The sequence below is a fragment of the Scomber japonicus genome, chromosome 2 (assembly GCF_027409825.1).
Source record: "Scomber japonicus isolate fScoJap1 chromosome 2, fScoJap1.pri, whole genome shotgun sequence".
In the NCBI taxonomy this organism is placed as follows: Eukaryota; Metazoa; Chordata; class Actinopteri; order Scombriformes; family Scombridae; genus Scomber; species Scomber japonicus.
In genome coordinates this window covers 27,846,539-27,869,179 of record NC_070579.1, presented here as the reverse complement: position 1 = coordinate 27,869,179, position 22,641 = coordinate 27,846,539, and the positions used below count along the sequence as shown (strand labels likewise).

The window sequence follows — 22,641 nt, the reverse complement described above, 5'->3', positions numbered from 1 at the left end:
ATTTTGCATTCACCATCTACACTGTAGAGGGCAATTCTGGAAGTGTGGCAAAAATAATGAATATTTATGTAAATGCTGTTGCATAAATACTGTTCATGATGCATAGTTGACAGTTGATTCATATTTGATACCATAATTGTATGCCATAAATGAATACATATTTTAATTTAAAGAATTTGATGTAAAAGTTCTGATGTGATTAAACTGGTTTGTCTCATACAGTATAAGGCTGATCTATCATAGATGACTGAAAGGGTTGTAACCATAAGTGCATTGGTCCATTGTTTGTATGTTTATGTTTCTGTTGTTGATGTTCTCTGTTCATAGTACCACTACAATGAATTTCATTGTCACACTGTGTACAATCAGAGGTGAGCAGAGGTCTCTCACAAAGCTCACATTGCATTTGAACTTATAATTATTGATATGTGAAACAAAAGCAGATTCAAAAGACTCTCAAGGACTCAAGAGAGTTGGCAATGAGGTATTTTGTTTTATTTGAAAAAGGATATTCTTTCATGTTCATGTTCACGCTAAGCTTCATTTTGTTTTGAAGTGAGTGAGTGAGTGAGTGTGTGTGTGTGTGTGTGTGTGTGTGTGTGTGTGTGTGTGTGTGTGTGTGTGTGTGTGTGTGTGTGTGTGTGTGTGTGTGTGTGTGTGTGTGTGTGTGTGTTTGCTGTAAGCGTGCTGTACAGTATGTGTGGATGTTATTTATAAAGATGGAGATGTGCCCCGTCAGCCAACGTGAAATCATTAGTTATACTAATTGGTTCCTCACTGTTGGAGTATCTGAATCCCCTCTTTCCTCTCTTCTCCCTTTTCTCTCAGTCATCTTGTCTTCCTCTCTTTATGTCCATGGTTTTCTTCCAACCACTTCTGATTTGACATTTTCTCTCTGTCATCCTTTTCTCATCCTTTCATCCAACTCCCTTTTCCTAAGTCTTTTTGCACTTATATTCCAAACGCTTTTTTCACTTCCCCTCTTATCATTTCTAAAATGAAGAACATGAGTAATGGGGGATACAGATGTCTGCTGAAATCATCATCCGGCTTTTGGAGCATGTTTGTATGTGTGAGAGAAAGAGAGAGAGAGAGAGAGAGAGAGAGAGAGACAGCAAGAGAGCAGTGCTTCCTTGAACATTGATGACTGAAGAGTAAATAAACGAGGAGGAAAATGTTTCAATACAAACCAAGATTGTGTAATGATCCGCATTTGAAGCTCAGCTTGTATCAATCTGAAGATGAGAGGATTGGACTAGGTCAGCAGGCATAACAGGGTTTGGGGTAGAAGTTTTTGAACAACAGAAAACAATCATACTCAGGATCTTTGTCTGTATCTTCCCTTTTCTGTCTTCACTTGGATGTCTATTTTTTATTACACAGACAGTTATCTTAAGGTTAAAAAGTAACTCAGTGAAATCCTACTTTTCCCATATTTGTCCCTTTTCTGTAATCCTCTCACCTCTTATCTGTCCTTCTTCTTCTCACAGTGTGAGTGTAGCTTTTTGTAGCTTTTTCAGTGACCTTTTGTAATTGGTGTGTGTGTGTGTGTGTGTGTGTGTGTGTGTGTGTGTGTGTGTGTGTGTGTGTGTGTGTGTGTGTGTGTGTGTGTGTGTGTGTGTGTGTGTGTGTGTGTGTGTGTGTGTGTGTGTTTTAACTTGAGATAACCTTGACTGGGCACATGATGTGTCAAATCCATCGCTCCCCCTTGACCTGTCCTCTGATTGAAATTCCTTGGAGTCCGTTGAAGGTCTAGTTACATTGGAAAATCATATAAGAAGACCGTGTTACATATTTTCTCCAATATTAGACTACATTTATGCAGAAAAGTCCAAACATTCCAAAACTTAACAGCGATAGGAGAAGCTTCTCTAAATTAATGAAAAATTAAATACAGCTTTTTTTATCTCGGAAATGATCCATAACAGTGAAACGTGGAGAACCTGATGCATATGAAATTATGTGATATCAAATTAACAAGTGTTAGAGTTGAATTTATTTGCAGTGTGTTTTTCCAGCTGCTTTCCTTTTGCTTTTTATTTTCTTGTCTTTTTTCCTTCCTCTAACTCCTCTCCCACTGATTCTCTTACACTCTTCATCCGTCTTACCCTCTGCTTCATACACACCCACTCTGCCTCTTCATCAAAAGAGACCTGTTCTAAATAGAAATTCACTCTGTCTCCATACATCTTTCTTGATGACAACCCCAGTCGACCACAGAGTATAGTCAACCCCTACAGTAATGTCTTCTCTTAGTCTGTGTGCTCACAACCCTGTTTTCTATTCATTTAAAAAAACAAACAAAAAAACTTTCTTTTTATTTTCTGTTTTTCTGTTTTGTATTTTAAGCACTAAGGCAATTCATGTGAACCCAGTCCCCTACAGCTATAACACCAAATTCTGTGCTTTATGTTTTATTTATACTTTTATTGTTTTATTGACAGCCCTCTTTCTTTTTTGTATGACAGATCAACACATCTGTTGTTCTCAAATCAAACTTTTCATCTCACTTTCTCTTTCAGATCTTTCTAGATGCGAACACCATCCGACTGGGTAACATTCCCCTTGGCAGTGCTGTGGACCCCCTGGAAGGGGCACCAGCAGGTACCACATACACCAAACAGACTGTGTACGAGCTGTGTGCCTGCGCCAACGGCAAGCTCTACCTGTCCCCAGCTGAGAAAGGCTCTACCTGCCAAACCACTAGTAATTTTTGTCTTTGGAGCTGAAAGTGGGAAGTTGACAGACAGATAGGACATGTGGACAATTAGAGTTTGAAGCTAATGCTAGCCAAAAGACTGAATCAGCGTGGATTATGGCTTGGTGGGAAGCTAAAGCCAGCTAACAGACCGAATTGACATGGATTGTAGCATGGCGAGACGTTCATGTCCTTTAACCAACTGAATAATATGAATTACAACTTGGCAGGAAGCTAATGTTTGCTAACAGACCAAATCGACACGGACTGTGGCTTAGTGTAAAGCTAATGCCAGCTACAGGACTGAAGCAACATGGACTAGAGCTTGGTGAGAAGCTAATGCCAGCTCACCGACCACATTAATATGGATTGGTCAGTAGCTCATGCTTGCCAAGAGACTTGGAGGGAAGCAAAAGCCAACCAGGTTGGCTGGTGGGTGTGATGCTAAAACCACTCCTGGACATGGATGGACAGTCACACTCTGGGACTCTTGTTAGCTGTCTTCACCATTGTTCAATTGCTGCCATGATGGGTTTTGAAAGCCACAAGGATTATATTCGAGGGTGGCCTGAGAACAGCAAACGCTTACAATGAAAAGTGAGTTGTTTGTTCACCGTATGACCAAAATGTCTTGGAAACCTGCTCCTACTTTTGTTTGGATAACCAGATATGGTGATGGACTACAAAGTCGCCAGCAGGGACATGGACAACGACTCTTGGTTACCTGTTCATCAGCTGGCTCACAGACATCAGCGAGGACTGTGGCTTAGCCCTGCAGGTTGTTAACAATTAAATTAGACAATGGTTTAGTCTAGTGGGAAGCTAAGGCTAGCTAACGGACCAATCTATACCAGAAAGGCCTTCCCCCTCCTCCCCCTCTAGTCTTTCAACCCAAACGTTGACGTTTGACTCCTCCGCATCAATCTGCACCTGATAGTGACAATGTTCTCTGACCCCACTTTTCATAGGATAACTAATGCAAATAATTGTGCTTCAACCTTTTGTGCTTCCACCAGCTTTTTTCCTTGTACATGCTCTAATTTTTCACATCTTTGTTAATTTGTCAGACACACTCCTTTCATTTTCTCTTTTTTTCAGATAAAATATGTTGCTTGTTATCTCTTTGTATCCAGTTCTTTTTGCCTTTAACATCTCTGTAAACCTTTATCTTTATAGTCATATTATCATTAGCATCCATTCTCCATGCTCTAGTTATTTTGATTCTCTCTATGCACCTACTTCCACTGAACTGGTAAAGAATTGCTCTCCTATCCGCTTTGTTCCACCAGTCTGGTAAAAAGACAAAAAAACAAAAAAACAAAAAAACAAAAAACAAAAACAACAAAAAAAAACAAAAAAAAAAAACAAAGCAACTGAAAACATTATTTTACCTGCTTTGTCCCACTGGACATTTTTACTCTCCATCACAGCTGGACCAGATGCAGGGTTTTTCTCCTCCTCACAGTCAGTTCAGGCTCAGGTGGGTGCTATGACAGACCAACAATTTTATGGTGTTGGGCCAAACCTCCAGTCAGACAGAGGCTGCAGTCGGATAGTGGCCAGACCAATTTTGGTCTTGTTATGGAGGATTATACATCTTCATTTTGTGTTCCTTGTCTGTCAGACTTTTTTTGCATGTCCTTGCTGCTCTTCTAGCCAAGCCTTTACTCTTACATCCCTGCAATGTCTTTTTTTCTGTCGTTATGAGATTTTTTTTCCTGCTAATTTTTGTTCCTTTTTCACCTCCTTGCCACTTGCTATTTTGTTTTCCAGCAATTAAAATCCTAAATTTCACTATTTTCCCCTTAAGCATCACTCACAAAATGAAACATTTTGATGTTGTCTCCACGCTGTTTTTGTTATTTTCTCACCTTTTAATCTCTTTTGGCCATCTCAAAGTCAAATATCAGGAAAAATGTCCTTACACTTTCACGCTTTGCCCCCTTTCAAAAGTTCTGCAACCTAAGCAAGAAAAGTCAAGAAGGTCCTGAACATTATTGGGGGGGTTATTATTTTATATATCCATCTCAGATGGGGAATAAGTGTGAATAGCCTGCGATGGCTGAAAATCATAGAAAATATGTGTGGCAGAAATCCCTCTGGAGGAAATGATGGATGGATTTGGTTGTATGCATATGGACTCAACTGGATTAAGGCCCTGAGGCGTACTTTCTTTTTCTTTTCTTTTTTTAAACAAAGCGATACACAGGTGCCTTTGCTGCTGTTGGTAAAAGCACATCACAGTCTGAACGTTAACACTACCCTCAGTGGACCATCTGCAAGTGTCTCTGGATGAACTATCTATTTATCAATCTACCTGTCTATCTATTTAGTTTTCTGTCTATTTCCTCCCCTTCTCTCCTGGTTTTGTAGAATTCTCAGTATATCCAGCTGAAAAAAATGAACAATTCAATCCTGGTTTAAAGTTTAATTTTCTGATGTGTTCCCTTATGGTTTTATTCTTGATAATAAAAAAAGCACAAATTATGCCATGTATATAACAATACCAATAAAATACAAAATAAAATCATATTGTTTTTAAAGAGAATCTGTGGAATCATCAGTGTTGTGAAATTTGTGATCACCTCTTGTATGTTCCTTAGAGAAATGAAAATGCTCCCCTGATTACAAACTATGTATGAGTTACTGACAACAATACATTAATTCCATACATTACTGTCATGCTTTGATTTTATTATTTAATACTTTTTTGGTAATGTTCTTCATTTTTAGAGCCTTACCAGTGCAACTAGAATTTGCAATCAAAACAGTTGAATAGACTTAAATTTTATAAAACAATTTGCATGCACACTCATCAAGAACAATTGATTTTATGACTTTTACTGTTTTGGACAACAAGCTTGCTTAACCTGTAGGCTGCTACAGTACTGACACAATGTGCCTTTTTCACACATCATACAACCTCAAACTGGAAGATCATCTGAGCAAATTAAAGTTGTTCTTCCCTGGATCATTTCATATCTGCTATTCTCACAGTGGTCTTTTTCTTAGTAGTGTTTGGGGAGTCATCTGCTCCACTGACATAAACAAAGTGAAGTATTTTCAGCACATTTTCACTAATCACCTTGTCATACCCAGAAGCTACTGAGTTTTGTGCTTGTACCTATAACCTTAGTTTTGTAGGCTTGTACGTTCAAATGTGTACCCCTTTTGTTGAGTGTGTGAGCCTATTTTTGCCTCAAAGCTTGTGACACACAGCTTGCAAGCCTCCAGCTGAATGCACAAACTTGCAAAACAGTTCACAGGCAGGATCCCAAATGTACAAGCTCACAAAGATTACAAAAACAAATTCAAATATATGTACTTATTTAAATGTACAATTCAACTGTACGTGTACAAGTTTACTACAAGCTTAGCTAACATTACTGGGACAAAAATCCTGTTTTCTGGTATATATCTTTACAGATGATATAATAATACATAATAATGGTGCATGATGCTACATTAATGCCCATGACCTTTAGTGACCAGGGATTGCACATGGCTTGAAGTGGAAGAGATCAAATATGGTGTGTATTTACAGGGAAATATATGGGTGAGTACACAAAAAACATCTATTTTTTTTCAACTCTCCCTCGGGATTATAAAATGATTGCACAATGCCCTTGAATTATATTGCTCTGAATATTCTTGTTTATTTCAATCAAGGTGTTCTGAAAAACCAACTAATGGCTGTGTTGTTATTTTGGGCTGCAGCAGTCATGACCTGGTGGAAAAAACAGATGATTCACTGCACAACCTCCTACCATCTCTCTCACTGTTTCTCTTTTCTACTTACTTTAGTGTCACATTTAATTGTTCCTGTCTTGTTTCTCCACATTTCATTGCCACTTTGTCTTTTGATGTTTTTTTTTACTTAATGTTTTTCTAGTGACAATATCCTCAACTTCATGTATTCAGTGTTATAGTATATATATTGTTTTGTTTTCATCATACATTATTTATTTTTCCTGTTTTCTTTCTTCTGGTTTTTTTCATGGTCACTGATTTTACGTGGTGAAATGCTATGTCAAAGTATTGGGAGCTCAGGAATCAAATATACCATGAAATGGAACACACACGCACACGCACACACACACACACACACACACACACACACACACACACACACACACACACGCTTGTGAAATGCTCCTTTCAAGCACATGATTTCCCATTCATCAGAATGATGTGGATGTCACTCAGTGTCCAGCACTTTATTTTACTGTCACTTCAAATGTAGCCATTGAACCATGAACCTGTTGATAGAAATGGGATTTTATAATAATGACCACACTATATTTCCCTCCTTTACTGTATATCCAGTAGCAGACTTTTTCTGTGCTCAGCACTGATTCTCATTGAATTTCACATCATTTCATTTTATAATGTACTTAGCTTAATGTAATAAGCGTCTTTCTTATTATTCCTTCACTTTGCCAATTGTTCTCCCTTTGCTCATTCCATTTCCACAAATAAGTTGTTGTTGGGTCTTATCACACTGCAGTGGCTTATTTTAAAGCACTAAAGGGTGCTTGCAGGATTAAGGAAGAAACATGTGTTGTCTTAGAAGTACAAAATATTATTTAAAAAAGGTTATCCAAAGTGACACAATGTACAATATCTCATCGTCCTTTGGACTGCACATCAGCCACTTTCTCTCTCAAACAAAAAATGTCCAAAGATGGAGCAGAGTCAATGGTAAAATTTTATTCAAAGTTACATCATGCAACAACTACCACTGGTATCTTCTCTAATTCAGCTACTATTTTTCAACTCATAGTCATATGGGTTGCTTAAGCCTGTAGCGTCCAATATTCACTGGGAGACTGACAGTTTGCTAATGAAGCACAAACTAATACAGAAACACCCACAATGTTTCCACATGCAGGTGTTTGTACGTACCAGCAATTTAAAGTCTTCAACAAGTCTGACAATGTGGTATATTGGACAGAAATTCAGACCAAAATTAAGTGAAGCTTTTTTCTTTTCTTAAATTCATGTGATTGGCAGGATGTTATAGTGAGAAGGCAGCAATAAGACTTCAACTGCATCAGAAGAAAAAAAATTGCAATAGCTCATTAGGGTAGCCTATTCTCATTTATGTCCAAGGTAGCCAAGATAATGTTGCTTATTGTAGTTAAGTCCCCAAATTTAGAATTTATAAGCAGTATGTAAACATTTAATATATATTTTTGTAACAATATGATGTAGTTCTTTGCAGATACAAGTATTTATTAATGTATGTGTCTCCTCTTGTGGGCTTCCAGAGAAATGTATGTGACTTATCTCATTACTCTTCTCACTGATACATAGTAGAGGAGGGTCAGTGATCATACGTAGCCACTAGCATCATCTTTATATTTACACACCGTCATTGGATTCCAGCAATGTCAGCAAAAAGACAGCCAACATCAGGTGGAAGCTTTAGTGCAGAATATAGTTACTGTAGGTCCAGAAATATTTGGACAGTGACACAGTTTTCGTAATTCTGGCTCTGTACACCACCACAATGGAGTTGAAATTAAACAACCAAGATGTAGTGCAGACTTTTAACTATAATTCAAGGGTTTGGACAAAAATATAGTTTACAAATGTTAGGAATTGCAAGCATTTTTTATATACAGTCCACTTATTTCAGGGGCTCAAAAGTAATTGGACAAAGTAAATAATCCTAATAAAATGTTCATTGTTAAAACCTTGTTGAGAATCCTTTGCAGACAATGACTGCCTGAGGTCTGGTATTTGTGATGCTTTATCATGCCTTTACTGCAGCTACCCTCAGTTATTGTTTGTTTGTGGGCCTTATTTTTTGTCTGCAGCAAGTGAAATGCATGGAGGTTTCATGGAGTTGAGATCAGGTGATTGACTCATCCATTGCAGAATATTCCACTTGTTTGCTTTTAGAAATCCCTGGGTTGCCTTCACAGTATGTTTTGGGTCCTTGTTCATTTGTACTGTGAAGCGTGGTCCAGTGACGTTTGCTGAATTTGGGTGAATCTTAGCAGACAGTATATCCCTATACAGTATGTCTCAGAATTAATCTGGCTGCTTCTGTCCTCTGTCACATCATCAATAAACACAAGTGACCTTATGCCATTAGAAGCCATGCATACCCAACCATCACACTGCCTTCACCTTGTTTTACAGATGATGTGGTATGCTTTGGATCATGAACCGTTCCATGCCTTGTCCACACTATTTTTTTCCCATTGTTCTTGTACAGGTTGATCAGAGTAACATCTGTCCAAAGAATGGTGTTCCTGAACTGTGCGGCTTTTAGATGTGTTTATGAACCCTCTGTACTTGTTCTCATGAGGTCTTCTCTTTATGGTAGACTTGGATAATGATATGCCTACCTCCTGGAGAGTGTTGATTTTTCTTAACCATGGAAAGGATCCTGCAATCATCCACCACTGCTGTCTTCTGAAGCGAGAGAACAATTTAATAAAGCTATTGAAAGATATCAGACTTCAACATAAGTTAAATGTGACAGCGTGAGATAAAACAAGTGATTACAATCAAAATCAGGGAGATGTAAAATCACACAATCAAGAGTGATAAAATCAGCGGGGTGGACTCTCCACAAAACATCATTATCAAAATTAACTGAACTGGCAATGTGAAATTACTTTAATTAATTGAAATTTTTCTGTCATTCAACAATTAAATAATCAATTGAAACAATATTACTGGAATCATGATTAAATTTACATTTCTGTCACAAGTGAATTTATAGGGCAGACTGTTGGAGGACCTAAGTGCAGACTCTACAGACTGGCATGATAAATTAGCAGGGCTTGTAATACACATAACTCTAAAAGAACACTAAAACACAGTCTTGCAGGTCATCATGTGGAATCTAGTTGAATCAGGTAAACAATGTCAAAAAAGGGGAAAAGGCAGGCATGTCTGTCAAAAACAGGCTGAAGGTCTGTTAAAATCAGGCTGAAGGTCTACTTAAAAGGCTTGGGAACAGTAGCTTTCACTGGATAACTGACATGATCTAAAAATACTTTGGCAGGAATTCTGATTCAAAATGCAACATACAGTATGTTGTGTCACACCTTTCTCCATCACTTATCCTGGCTATGATCAAAAACTCAGTTACATTGTTTAAATCTACTTGCATCAACCACATACAGTCCTCCATCAACATCAACCCTTGACACTTGATTACCATTTAACTCAGATATTTCCAATGCCTTCTTCAGTTGTTGTTTGTGACACACATCCAGCAATGATCAATTCTTTCCTTTTAACATCAGCTAAGTTGACCTTGTCAAGTTTGTCCTTAATCCAACTCACTTTATTTTTTTAACAACTGAACTGCAAATCTGTCAATTTTATGCCAACCAAGAAGATTTCTCTTTCGATCAGGTTGTCTCTTTCACTCAATATCATCACTGTAACTTGAAATTTTCCTGCCTGATTTCTTTCTGCTGCTTCTTTCAAACACACTCACCTCTATCTTCCTCGGGCTCTTCCTTAGCCCTGATGAGAGAATGGGCAGCAGGTGCAGACAATAACTGAGTGGGAACAGGGGAGGAGGTGGATGAGGTAAACAGGAAGGAAAGTCAGTTTTCGGACAGGTGGAGAAAAGACCAGAGCACAGAGTGATGAAGGCAGGGACACGTACAGAAAGTGCAAGGGAAACACACCCAGGGCCAAAGCAGGAATCCTGACAGTTTTCCATATAAAATTTTGCCCATGAAAGAGATTGCATCAGCAGTGAAACAAGGGAGCAAAGAGTTTTTATTGGCACTTGATTGACCCAAAACAGACCAGCAGTTGCCGCCTTTTTAAGCGAGTCAATTTGTTTTCCCAGCTTGTGCATCCTAATCGGAATATAATGTATGTCAGGTGACTTTCCTGGTTTTACTGGTCTTAGTAAGAACGATATCTTGGTGGATAAATTTCATATGACTGATAAATAGCCTCATTGTCCCTTTACTTCTGTGACAAATCATGTAGCAGTGTCAAGTGGCAGCATTGACTGAGCTGTCCTCACAAACCTCTCCTTATTGATGACACTACTGTACATACATACACTAGCACACACATGTCTGTCTCTATCACATAGTTAAAGCAGAGGCTCAGTATTGTCAGTGTTGTAGTGATGAAATTGTGTATTTGAATGACAAGCACTGCAAAGCAGATGACGGAGATAATATTCTTTCATTTCCTCCTTGCACATTGAGACACATTACAGAGGAGAGGAAAATGATTTGGTTAATCACTACATATGAGAGAAGATGAAATGGAAAAAGGAGGAATGATGGTGGAGAGGTGGAGGCGAGATAAGGAGCTCTTTTCCATGAATGGCCAACAGATATTTGGTCATTTCATAACCAGAGACAATTGTAAAATGGGTTGAAGTAGGAGGACTGAATTAATCAGTCAGTGGTGAAGGCTGGTGTCAGTCATGGCTGATTCAATCAGCTTCTGTCATCCTTCATAAAAATAACTACCTGCCATATCATACTGATGCACTGAAGAGTGAGAGTCCAGACTGGCTCACCTAAGAGCTAAACTAAAATGACACAGCATAGGGCCAGAAATAATCCAGAAGGCGCAGACATGCCTGTGGTTTTGTTTTGAAAAGTTTTCAAAAGCCTGCACATTGTGATTACTATGTGTAATGACATGCATTGATAGTTCCATCTTATGCTGATTTTACTTTGTGATTAAGTTTGGTGTTTGATGTTAGCAGGCATGAAATAATGCTAATTATGTCTGTATTGTGATTGGTGGAATAATCCTTTCAAATCTATGAATAACTGATGACTTCCCAAAATACTGCTGTTTACATGATTGATTATCCAGAGAGAATTATGGAAATCCGACTATATTGGTTATTGGTTATTATATTGGTTATGTATTTGGCAGGACAACATCATATGTCTAAGATTATACAAGGCACTATTTTAAAAGTTAAAAGGTTTTATGATGTAACAATGCTGTGGTTAAAGTCTGTTTAAGTTTAGGCACAAAACCCACTTTGTTTAGGTTTAAGATCATGGTTTGGATTAAAATGACCACTTTAAGGTTAGAGAAACATGCGGTATGGGTTAAAATTATTACTACATTAAAGGTAGGCCACCTTCGTTGTCATGGCTACATTAATAATTACAAGGTTAAGGTTAGGTATGTAGTTCTGTTTTAAAAAAAATGGAAATATGACATTCATGATTGGAAACAGGAAACAAAGAGTGACTTATGTCAAAGTTCACTGTTGGGTTAATGCCTCCAGCGAGACATTTGGTGACACAGACATTTTCTCAACTGCTTTGGGTCATAATTACCACAGCAGCTCGATAGCATCTGACACTAAAATGTAACTATACATTGTTTTGGAGTAAGTGACATTATATTATGACCTGTTGCATTCTCAGACCATCACTAGTAAAGCACATGATCATTTTCATCATCATCATCATCATCATTGTCAGTGTCATCTATAATCTCAGACAGTGTGTGGAATATTTGCTTACAGCCACTTCCTTAGAAAACAAAGAAAGCACAGTGAACTGTCAAGACAGTAATTTCAGTCTCTTTGTTTCTTCCAGTTTTGTTCTCCCAATGTGTTGTCATTGCATCATCAGCAGGAGAGATAAGACATGTTCAGTAAGCAATGTATGGTAATTTGGTCAAGGCCCTCAAAAGATCCCTCTCAGCTAAGTCCCAAGTAATGAATAGCATCTCCAAGTTGAGTTTTGTTAATTGTCAAGCACAAGTGTCATCTTAACCGAAATGAGGAAAATGAATATTATAATAATAATAGAATATTGCTTCAAAGTTCAACTGAGGGGCAGGGGAGGTTCATACTGGGGCCATGAAAAGGGATAAAGGAGGAGCTTTGACCTGAAAAGTGTTTGGAAAAGGAAGGAAGTTGAAGAAGACTTGTAATGCCTCTACAGTCGCACTTTACTGACACTGCACTGACACTTTAACAATAATCTACATTCACTCCTGTCTTTTTCTCTGATGATTTATTACCTTGTGAGATGGGATTTATTAAAAGTTATCTGTTGTCTAATTAGTAACATCACTAATGACTTTTTTCTCACCAGTGATTCCAGTGAGATGTTAAATGATGAACTGACAGAACTACATTTTCCCCCTTATTTTAACTAGCTCTAACTATTGTGGTGCTCTAATAATTGTGGATGAAGCCTGCTGGCAAATGTAGCTATGATTCATATATTGAGGTGAATCTTTATATGGTAATGGTAAGTCCATGCTTTATAATAGTTTTGTCAAGTAACCTTCATTTCAATTTAATCATGACCGAACTGATTTTAAAAGATAGTGTTTGTTTGTTTCAACTATGCGTCGAGCTTTGAGGACAGATCCTAAATCAGTCATCCTTGCTTTATTTTTGCAATTACTGGTATGGAGAACGCTCATCTAAATTTCATACATATTTATTGTCTTGGTGAAACTGCATTGCAGTGTAAGTAATGTAATACTGTTTGCAATAACTATAAACAGCTGTCTTTGTGATGGGACTTACTGAACTAATCTTCTGCAAGAGAACTGCATCATCATGAGAGTCTTATCAAATTGTCTCTGTAAAATCTTCTTTTTTTTAATACATAGTTTTATTGTTGCCAGTGCTGAGGTCACTGAGGTAAACAGAGTTTTTGACCAACTTATCATGAACCTGCACAGATGCAGATTAAAATTTTATTTCCTGTAAATAATATAACACATTTCGAGGATTATGCTTTTATCCTTTGTTGAAGTGTGCCGTGTCTGGTCATCATTTAGTGTTTGTAGTTGTGCATGTTTGACTGGCATCTTGAACACTACAGAGGAATTTTCTGACTCTCATTTGCGCTGACTGCTCAGTTTTCTTCCTGCATCTCACTATGAGGCTTATCACATATCAGCCATTGGGCATTATTCCCTTTCAGTTCTTATACGTATCACCCAATGCATGGCACACACGGGCTGGCTATGTCATAAACTTTTCACCTTTGAACATTTTATGACAAATTAAATCTTACTTAATGTCTCTAATGCATTATCTCTTTCAGCCAGAGTTTATCGTTTCTTTTTCATTTGTATTGGTCATGCAGAGGTTCAGCACTGTACCTGTTGATTGTTTTGCTTCACTGCTGCACTACTGCTACACTTTGTAGCTACATGTAGCCTTCATATACAAATCATGTCTTTTAATTTTGATGTATTTTCTTTTCTTCTCTGTTTATTCAGCTCTGTTAACATACAGCAAACACTATGTCCCAACAGAGTGCTGGAGTCTTACAAACACAACATCCTTGAGATAGAGTTCTCACTCAATATTTGGTTTAAATTCTCTTTCTGTCATTCAACTTTGAAATTTGCTTTATTTTCTCTGAATGCTGTTTCACAATTAATAATAAGGTGTCTGAATTGTTAATTTATTACAATGTGTTGGACACATGTAATATGTAACATGTAGGTGAGCCAGTGTGTTATTTAAGATGTATAAAAATATTTATAAAATGTGTTACCAAGTTGGACTGACTCTACAAAGTCCATTGCCACTGAAGTATTAAGATCAAGGTGCTTAGACATAAGGAAATGAAATTTAAAAAAGGCTAAGGCCAATCTGGCCATGAAGTGCCAATGATAAGGCGAACTTTCTGGAGAGCTCTGAGAATGGCAAAGCAGACTCAGTGATACTCGGGTCTCCAAGGTGACAGCCAGGACCACTGCAGGAGGTTCAGTCAAATAGGTTTGTTCACTTCTTCGCTTCTCAGCAGCGTGAATCCAGTCTCAGACTAGCTGAGGCCACACAGCAGGGTGGTGTTCCATTCTTGTTGCATTCACTATCCAGCTGCAGAGATTGGATGCTGCAGCTCTAACTAACCAAAAGAGTCCTTGCAAAAGGTTTTTAAAAGTTTTAAAAACCATATGTTGAAAATAGGAGATTACAAAAATAATTCACATTCCAATGGCAAATGGCATGTAATGGGTCATGGTTTGTGAGTTATAGGTGTTTTTAAGTCTTTCTTGTAAGAGAGAGTGTCTTTTCTGGAACTCTAAGGGAAATTAAAAAAGAGTGCTGGCAACGCTGAAAGAAAAGCGAACACAGAAGACACTGCTATGGTGCTTAGCAAGCAAAAAAAAGAAAGAAAAGAAGCTAAGCCAAACAAAGAGTTGTAATTGTCTATGAAGCGTGTTTTGGATGAAATAGGATCCTTGATGCTCGATTATTAATGAATTTATTTGTGTAAGGAAAAAAATGACTAAGATAAATTGGAGATTTTTGGAGATTTTATTCATATCAATTATCTGAACATTATGTGCTTGCAAATTGAGAAGCTCACTCATTTCTGTTGTCCATCCCAGTGACATCAACACATGAAACCATTAATAAAACACTTATAAATTGTATGATTGATTAACTAAATAAAATACAAAATAAAACCAATAAACCTTAATTTCCTAATCTGTAATTAAACCTATTAAGGAAACATTATCCTAGCAATTGAACCATAGCAAAATAATACACTAATAATGGTATTAGTGTTAATATCAAATGAATTAAATGCAATACTACAGACTTTGACCTTCCTATGATTTCAGGAGAAATGGTTCTAAACACAACATATTAACATTGGTCGGACAAGTCAAGATATATATTTTTTCACATTTAAGCAGGCATTTTATAACTATTTTAGACAATCACAAGTAAGAACAGAAGAAGAGGGAGGGACAGAAAGGGACTCAGAAAGGAATTTGCACTGGGTATTAGGGCCATATATGTAAAAAAAAAATTAAAAATACTGACTTGGAGGAGGGGGGTTAATATTTCGAGAAAAAAACCCCATAAATTCTGAGATTAAACTCTGAAATTTGCAAGAAAAAACTCACAAGCTTGCCAGAAATAAACTCATAAATTTGCCAGAAAAAAAACTCTGGGAAAAAAAGGTGTTTTATTCTGCCAAGCAATCACTTCACTCTGCAACACTGGAGAGAAGTCATTTGTGCTTTATGCTGCCGTGGAAGAACTTATCTAATTGTGCTTTTCAGTTGAGTTTAACAATAAATAGATACTTATGTAACCAAGTGTTATACTTAAATAGGTTATAAAATTAAAACACAGGCTGCTTGAACAGGACGGCCACACATTTATTACTTCACTTTTCTGATCACACGTCAATTGCTGCACATCCACATAAACCATGTAGAAATGTGTTTCTTGTGGTTTTCTCACAGCACATGCTTGAAGTAGCTACTTACAAATACATTCCCTCAGGTTGTGTGAGGCTCCAGCATTTTTTTTCTTAGCAGCTATTTCCTTTTCATTTCACTTCCACTTTCTTGCTTTATTTTCTTTATTACTTTCATGCTGCTTAGGACTCCTTTACAATGAGCACAGACTTAATAAACAAAGCTGCCTAGAATATGTCTTAAAAAGGGACTTTTGAAGTCTGGGTACATAGCAACAACAACTGTAGGATAGAGACTGAAGCTACTACCAGACATTATTCTTTCAGAGGGGCACTCATCATACACCTTTTAGGCTAATTTAGGGGTCCCAGGCAAGCCATTGAGGTTTGAGATAATGCCCATTTCTCATTGAGCCCCAGCAGCCATTACAGACACAGAACAGGTTGGCACGAAATCCTTGATATTTTAATGGGAGAAAGGAGCTGGAGCTTTATGTTTCATATACATGTATATCATAATATATAAGACATTTTGGATCATCAAGCTGGCCCATCTCTTCACATAGCTACACATAAATGATGCCTGCTCACACACCAACATCAGTCTTCATATACAGCATGTATGATGCAAAAGTCAGAGTAGGGATGTAAAGAAATGAGAGAACCAGGTTTGCTGTCAGCACATAATGCACTCAAACATTTGATTATTCCTGCAACATTATGTATTAAAACTCTTACTATAAATTCTGGTACTGTAGCCCATGTTTACCACCTAAGACAGTTCATCATCCCATTGATCCCAACAAGACTGTCCTTAGACTGTCCTATCTTGATAACTTGCCATTGTCTTTCTGACATTCAGAACTGGATTTGACTAAATTCCTTCCGCTTAAATTAAATAAATGAAGTGATCAGTAATTGCCCAGACACTGCAGATACACAGATCTGAGTAAACCCTTTCTTCCAGTGTCGCTTCATATGATGGAAATCACTGCATCATCATCTCAATAAAAAAGATGATATGAACAGTGTGCAATTAGGGTGAGTGTGCCTTTAATATAAAGGCTTGAAAGCTCAATAATTATACTTTACCTCCTGAGGCGATCTTCAGTAACAAGTTATAGAGGTGTTTCCTTTGAGGGGAGATTACTGTCAGAAATCACTGAATTACAACTCAGATTAGCAAGGTTGAAAGTACATTTTAAAAGTATTAACTATGGTTTTAAAGCTGGAAAATGGGATTTCAATATTTGAAAATAAGCCTTAAATGTCTGAAATAATTGCCTTACTGTTACAATGTTCACAGTGTAGCAAACCAGCCTCTTCAAAGTTTCAAAACTTTGCAGACATTCAACACAGTTCTTCAGAGATTTGAATCTGCTTTCAGGTTTGTGATGGGCTTTTTACAGGATAAATGAATGGAAACTTAAAAAAGGCTGCACAAATCATCCTCTCTAACTGCTAACAACAACCATTAACTATCTTGGCTGTTGGGTCGGAAAGTACACTAGGAAAATACACTCCTGCAGCAAAAGTATATTACATATCTTCAATGATGTGCACAACAACTGTATTAAAGTTCAACTCACTTGAAATACTTTGTGTGCAGCAGTGGCTCCTGCAACAACATTGCTCAAGATACAGGAGACTGATGTCCAGTGTGACCAATGGAAACATGTTTACATGGAACCCAGTTAGCTGATTGATTTACATGATATCAGAAGCCACATTATTGCTTGGCCAACCATAACACATTTGTAAAACTAAAGCAATTATTTCAGACATTTCATTTTTAAAATGTCTAAATGATTTCTGACGGCGATCTATCCTCAATTTTTTTCTTACTTTAGTCCATACTTACTCTTGCACTGAAGTATCTTTCACTTGAATAATTGTTCTATGAGGTGTTATTTTAATTGATACTGACTCCGAGCAGCCGATGTATTAACACCGACATTGCAATTCCAGTTGGATCTTTATCATGTCACAACATTTAAAAATGGATATCATACCCGTATGCAGTACCAATAAACTGATAGCCTCCATGATGCCCGGTGCAATTAACTATCCAGGATAGCGGTGCAGGTTGGTGAAAGTGAGGGACGGAGACGACTGATGTTACGTATATGAAGTATGCAGACAGAGTAGGGTTATTGATGTGGGCTTCAAAAATAATGTGCTGTCCAAGATGACACCCAGGCTCTTTACGTGAGGGGATGGAGGAACAGTGGAATTGTTGATGGACATGGAGTGTTGAGTGTTGCTAAGGTTGATCTGGTACCAATGAGAAGGACCTCAGTTTTTTTGCCGTTGAGTTTAAGAAAGTTGAGTGAGAGCCATGATTCAATTTCCAGTAAGCAGTCGGATAAAGCTATGGGTGGCGGAGTGGAAGTAGGCTTAGTGGAAAGATAGAGTTGGGTATCATCAGCGTAACAGTGGAATTGTATGTCAAATTTCCTGAGAATGTGACCAAGAGGCAGAAGATAAATAATGAACAGGAGGGGGCCAAGGACATAGCCCTGGGGAACACCACTAGAGACTGGAGAGCAGCCGGATCTCAGGTTCTTGAGTTGAACAAACTGTGTGCGGCCAGAGAGATATGACCAAGCCAGGGGGATGTCAGTGATTCCAATGGAGGCTAACCTGTCCAGGAGGATGTCATGAGAAACGGTGTCGAAAGCTGCACTCAGGTCGAGGAGAACCAGAATGGAAAGAAGTCCAGAGTCAGATGCCATCAGGAGGTCGTTTGTGATAACAGTGGCGTCCCTGGTTCAATTCCTGTAAGGGATATTCATTGCATGTCACCCCCCCCCCCCCCCTCCCTGTTTCCTGAGAGACATGATGTTCGTTGTCTTTGTAGTTTGTTTTTTAATTTATAACTTTATTACTCGGAGATGGTTTCATATTAAAATGTGTTATGATGCCAGTGCAGTGTCCCAAAACTCTCCTACAAAAACTGTCCTTGGGCAAGACATCAAACTGGCACTGGCTCAAATATTGTCTGTCTAAAAAGAACATCATCTAAATGCTTAAATGCAAGACAGAAATTTACATATATACACATGGTAACCACAGCCAAGCAGACAAATGAGGACACAAAGGGTACATCCAGATTCTCTTAATTCCCAATTCCTCATTTCCCTCACTTGTGTCTTAGTGCCTCCCCATGAAGATGCAAGGAGAGATGTAAGGAAAAGATGCGAGGAGAGAGTAAACAACGACATATGTTTTTGAGAAATGAGACGTTCTTTCCTCTGAAGAGACGTCTGTTTATGCTGACAGGTACAGCTAATCACAGCTGTCCTCATCCTGATAAAGGTACACAGTTATTACTGCCATAGCAGCAGTGTTTTATCCCTGTTTGACCTACACCTGCACATGAATAACCTGCATTCTGTATTTCTTTCATGCAAGTCCTCAGACATACGTAGACAATTCTACTGGCAGAATGTGTTCATTGTATTTATTATTTGGGTCTGCATTTACTGATATTGATTTTAAATGACATCTCCAAGAATGTACTGCAACCTTCCCTCAAAGACAATATAACCAACTCATGGACAGCCAAATATTTAATAAAACACATTGGGCCAGTTGCAAGAAACATGTGTATGCACAGATTCACTCTTAAATCATACATACGAGTGATTTACGAGAATTTGCCAATTACAAACTAAATTTAAGAGTGGTGCAGACCTGTTGTACCAGTCTAACTGTCCAATGGCAGTGCACAAACGATATGCGCAAACGATAAGTCACATTTTTCTGGGGGGTTGGGTGGCACTGACAGAGGACTGACATCATATACAGTAGATAGGAAAGATATGATGATCATTTAATGAACACGTAGCACCTCCACACGGGTATCAAAACCAAACATCACAGTATGATACAATACGGCCAAGCAGGGTATGGGATACTTTGAGTGATGTAGCCTACTGTATTTTAGTTTATCAGCACAAATAAGACACAAAGAGGTCGAGGTGTTGAGCTGTTGGCCCAATCTCTAACGTCTTCGGCCATCTTGTCCTGCGTTGTCAGCCCAGGTGTTTTGCGGTAGAGGACACCACTAACTCTGATCTTCAGAGTCAACTGACTTGGATTTTGATTTTTGACATCACAGTATGCTGAGTACCACATAACAGAGAAATGAACAACTTGGTGTGACTGAGCAAATATTATATTGTCAGTATGTTAGAGAACCCTCCACAAAAAAAATCACAAATCAGGGTAGCTTATGTCTTATTGAGGAGAGCCAAGCTCCCCCTGGCGCCCCTGTAGTTCACACCCTGACAAGTGGATTATGTCCTGTTCATTCAATTGCACTGAATCCATACTGATGATGACATTACTATTAAGTATTAGACTACTTTGGTATTAAAGTTTAGGCTATTTAACAATTGAGGCAGATATAGCAGTCATTTAAATTTAAACTTGAAACTATGATACAATGCAAGCTTACACTATAAATATTAGTGACTGAAAGTGAATTGTCAACAGTTACTTTTCTACAATACAAACTTGTATTCATTTAATTGAAATATTGGGGATCAAAGTTATAGTTTGGCTTCCCTAGCGTGATGTTTTCTGGCATCTAATTCATGTCCAATCATTTTTGGGTTTTTTTCTGTGACAGTGCCCGCAACAGCTGATTCTTTGGCTTTCTCTGGACCTTTAATTCCGCCACTTACACACTAAATAATAATCTGAGTTTCTGTTGATCTATTACTGAGAGCAGGACCTCAGTCTGAGAGCTTGTAAAGTTCTTATTCTTAGTCTTTGGTGACATTTTCATGAATGGAGCTTCTCCATAACCTGCCAGACGTCTGACCTTATATGGCATTTTGAGGGTGTCATTCATGTTAATTTACTATTCTCGAGAGCATGCGTTCATTTAGAACAGGTAGGATTCATCATGTTTATGAAGATCATTTAGGACTGTTTCCTGGTGATACGAGTGTTTGGTGAATACCACCAAGGAAAAAATACAAACATGTTCTTGCATCTGGCCTAGCCTTGTTTCCGCAGTCATTTAGACTGTCTGGGATTTAAATTTGAAACCATGTTAAATTGTCACTATTTACACATCTGCATGGTCAAACAAGGGGAACAAACATGCAGATGTTTTTAGTGTGTTCTAACAAAAGGAGACAAGGACCGTACACTCATAACTCCTATGCAATCCTTTTTATTTTAAATTCTGTAGATCAAAATCTCAACACATTTTACTTTGTTCAGGAGGTTTGAGCTGTGAAAATAAATTAACTGATCCATCTGTTTTTTCAGATGTGTATGTTTTTAGCAGGAACATTGAAAATATCATTGATGGTGTTATAGTTCATCCAAAAGCTCTCAAACAGTAAGAGAACAACATAAACATCAGCCAGAAGAGTTCACTTGTTTGATAATCAAACAATCAGAACAATTCTACAATACTGATGACAGAGCTTTAAAGTAACGTACATAGTCTGTATAGCAATATCTGTCACGATGGCTGATGTCAGATAAACTATAATCATTTTAGCAGACTGGGAATATATTTGGCAGCTAACCAACCACTATTGCAGTCACTTCTTGTCAGATTGACCTGCTACAGTAACCTGGTCATTACAAGTACACATCAAATCCTCTTTTTGAGCTGTGTTTGATGATGCAAATACTGTATTGAAACACTGTTTAGCGTGTTACTGTTATGTGTTGCCATCCTCATAAGAAGGATTATACGCCAAAATACGTGATGTCTTAAATTCAATTTTATCTTCCTGTGACCTAATTGATATTTCTGTATTGTGGAGTTGCAGAGTTTATGACAGGACACAGATCCATTGTTGTGATGGAAATGTGTCTCTACCTGCAAAGAAAACAGTTGGGTCGCAATATCTTTTTTAATCTTTTTTTTTCTCCCCTATGTCCCTTTACGGGCTGTGCAGTTATCCCTCTGTCCTCTATGGTATCCAGTGATGTTGTGATGTATCAGAGCAGTGATCTGCTGCAGCATCCAATCAATAACTGATTTCCAATAAAGGGGTGTTTTGGCTGGTAACAGCTTCCCTGAAGGCTGGTCTCGCATATCCTTGCTCTTCAAAGAAGAAATAAGTGCTTTGGGACAGCCTTCATGATGGTAGACTGGAACGATTTCCAGGTCAATTGAGGAGCGATCAAATAAGGGAATTGGGAATCATTCTCGCTAAAATGATGCATCAACAAACTGAAGTCTGCTTGTGAGTCTGCAGCACAAAGCACAATGAAAATACAAGAGATATTTTATAAAATGACATATTGTATCATAGATGCCTTTAGAATGTTGTCTCTGAATCTTGTCCTAATTATTACATTATGTCTCTGTAGCAAATTATACACAACCACACAAACTAGTTTCTCTCCGTCTCATTTTTGTAATGTGTCACATAAAGCTTTGAGTTATTGTGGATTACGCTTTGATGAAGGTCAACATGAAATTGATTGATACAGTAGATGTATTGTTGTGAGCTCATTTTGAAAAATGTCTAATTACAGGCAGCTCTGTTTGTTCATTAGAAGAATATTTGTCTTTTTGTATAATTGACTGTTTCTCCAATGGAATACATTTGCTAATAATTGTCTGCTTTATTTATTTAGTTGTAAAGCTTTTTTTTTTGAGGCACTTTGATGCATCCCCGAGTGAAGGTGCCATTAAATAAGCAAGACTTGTGCTGATTGCTGGGTTTTTTATATTCTATGAAAATATTGAGTTCTACATTATATGAATCTTGTTTTGATTGTTGTATTCCTCTGTCA

At 37.8% G+C, this 22,641-nt stretch overlaps 1 protein-coding gene across 1 annotated transcript in view; it reads left to right on the top strand.

Annotated features, from left to right (window-relative positions):
- Positions 1 to 2,729, top strand: part of LOC128375937 (zeta-sarcoglycan) — a 160,884-nt gene extending 158,155 nt beyond the window's left edge. Inside the window, exon 7 of the mRNA XM_053336363.1 lies at positions 2,523 to 2,729. Within this exon, the coding sequence (XP_053192338.1) occupies positions 2,523 to 2,729 (207 nt within the window). The remainder of the gene's footprint in view (positions 1 to 2,522) is intronic.
- The last annotated feature ends 19,912 nt before the right edge of the window (positions 2,730 to 22,641 follow it).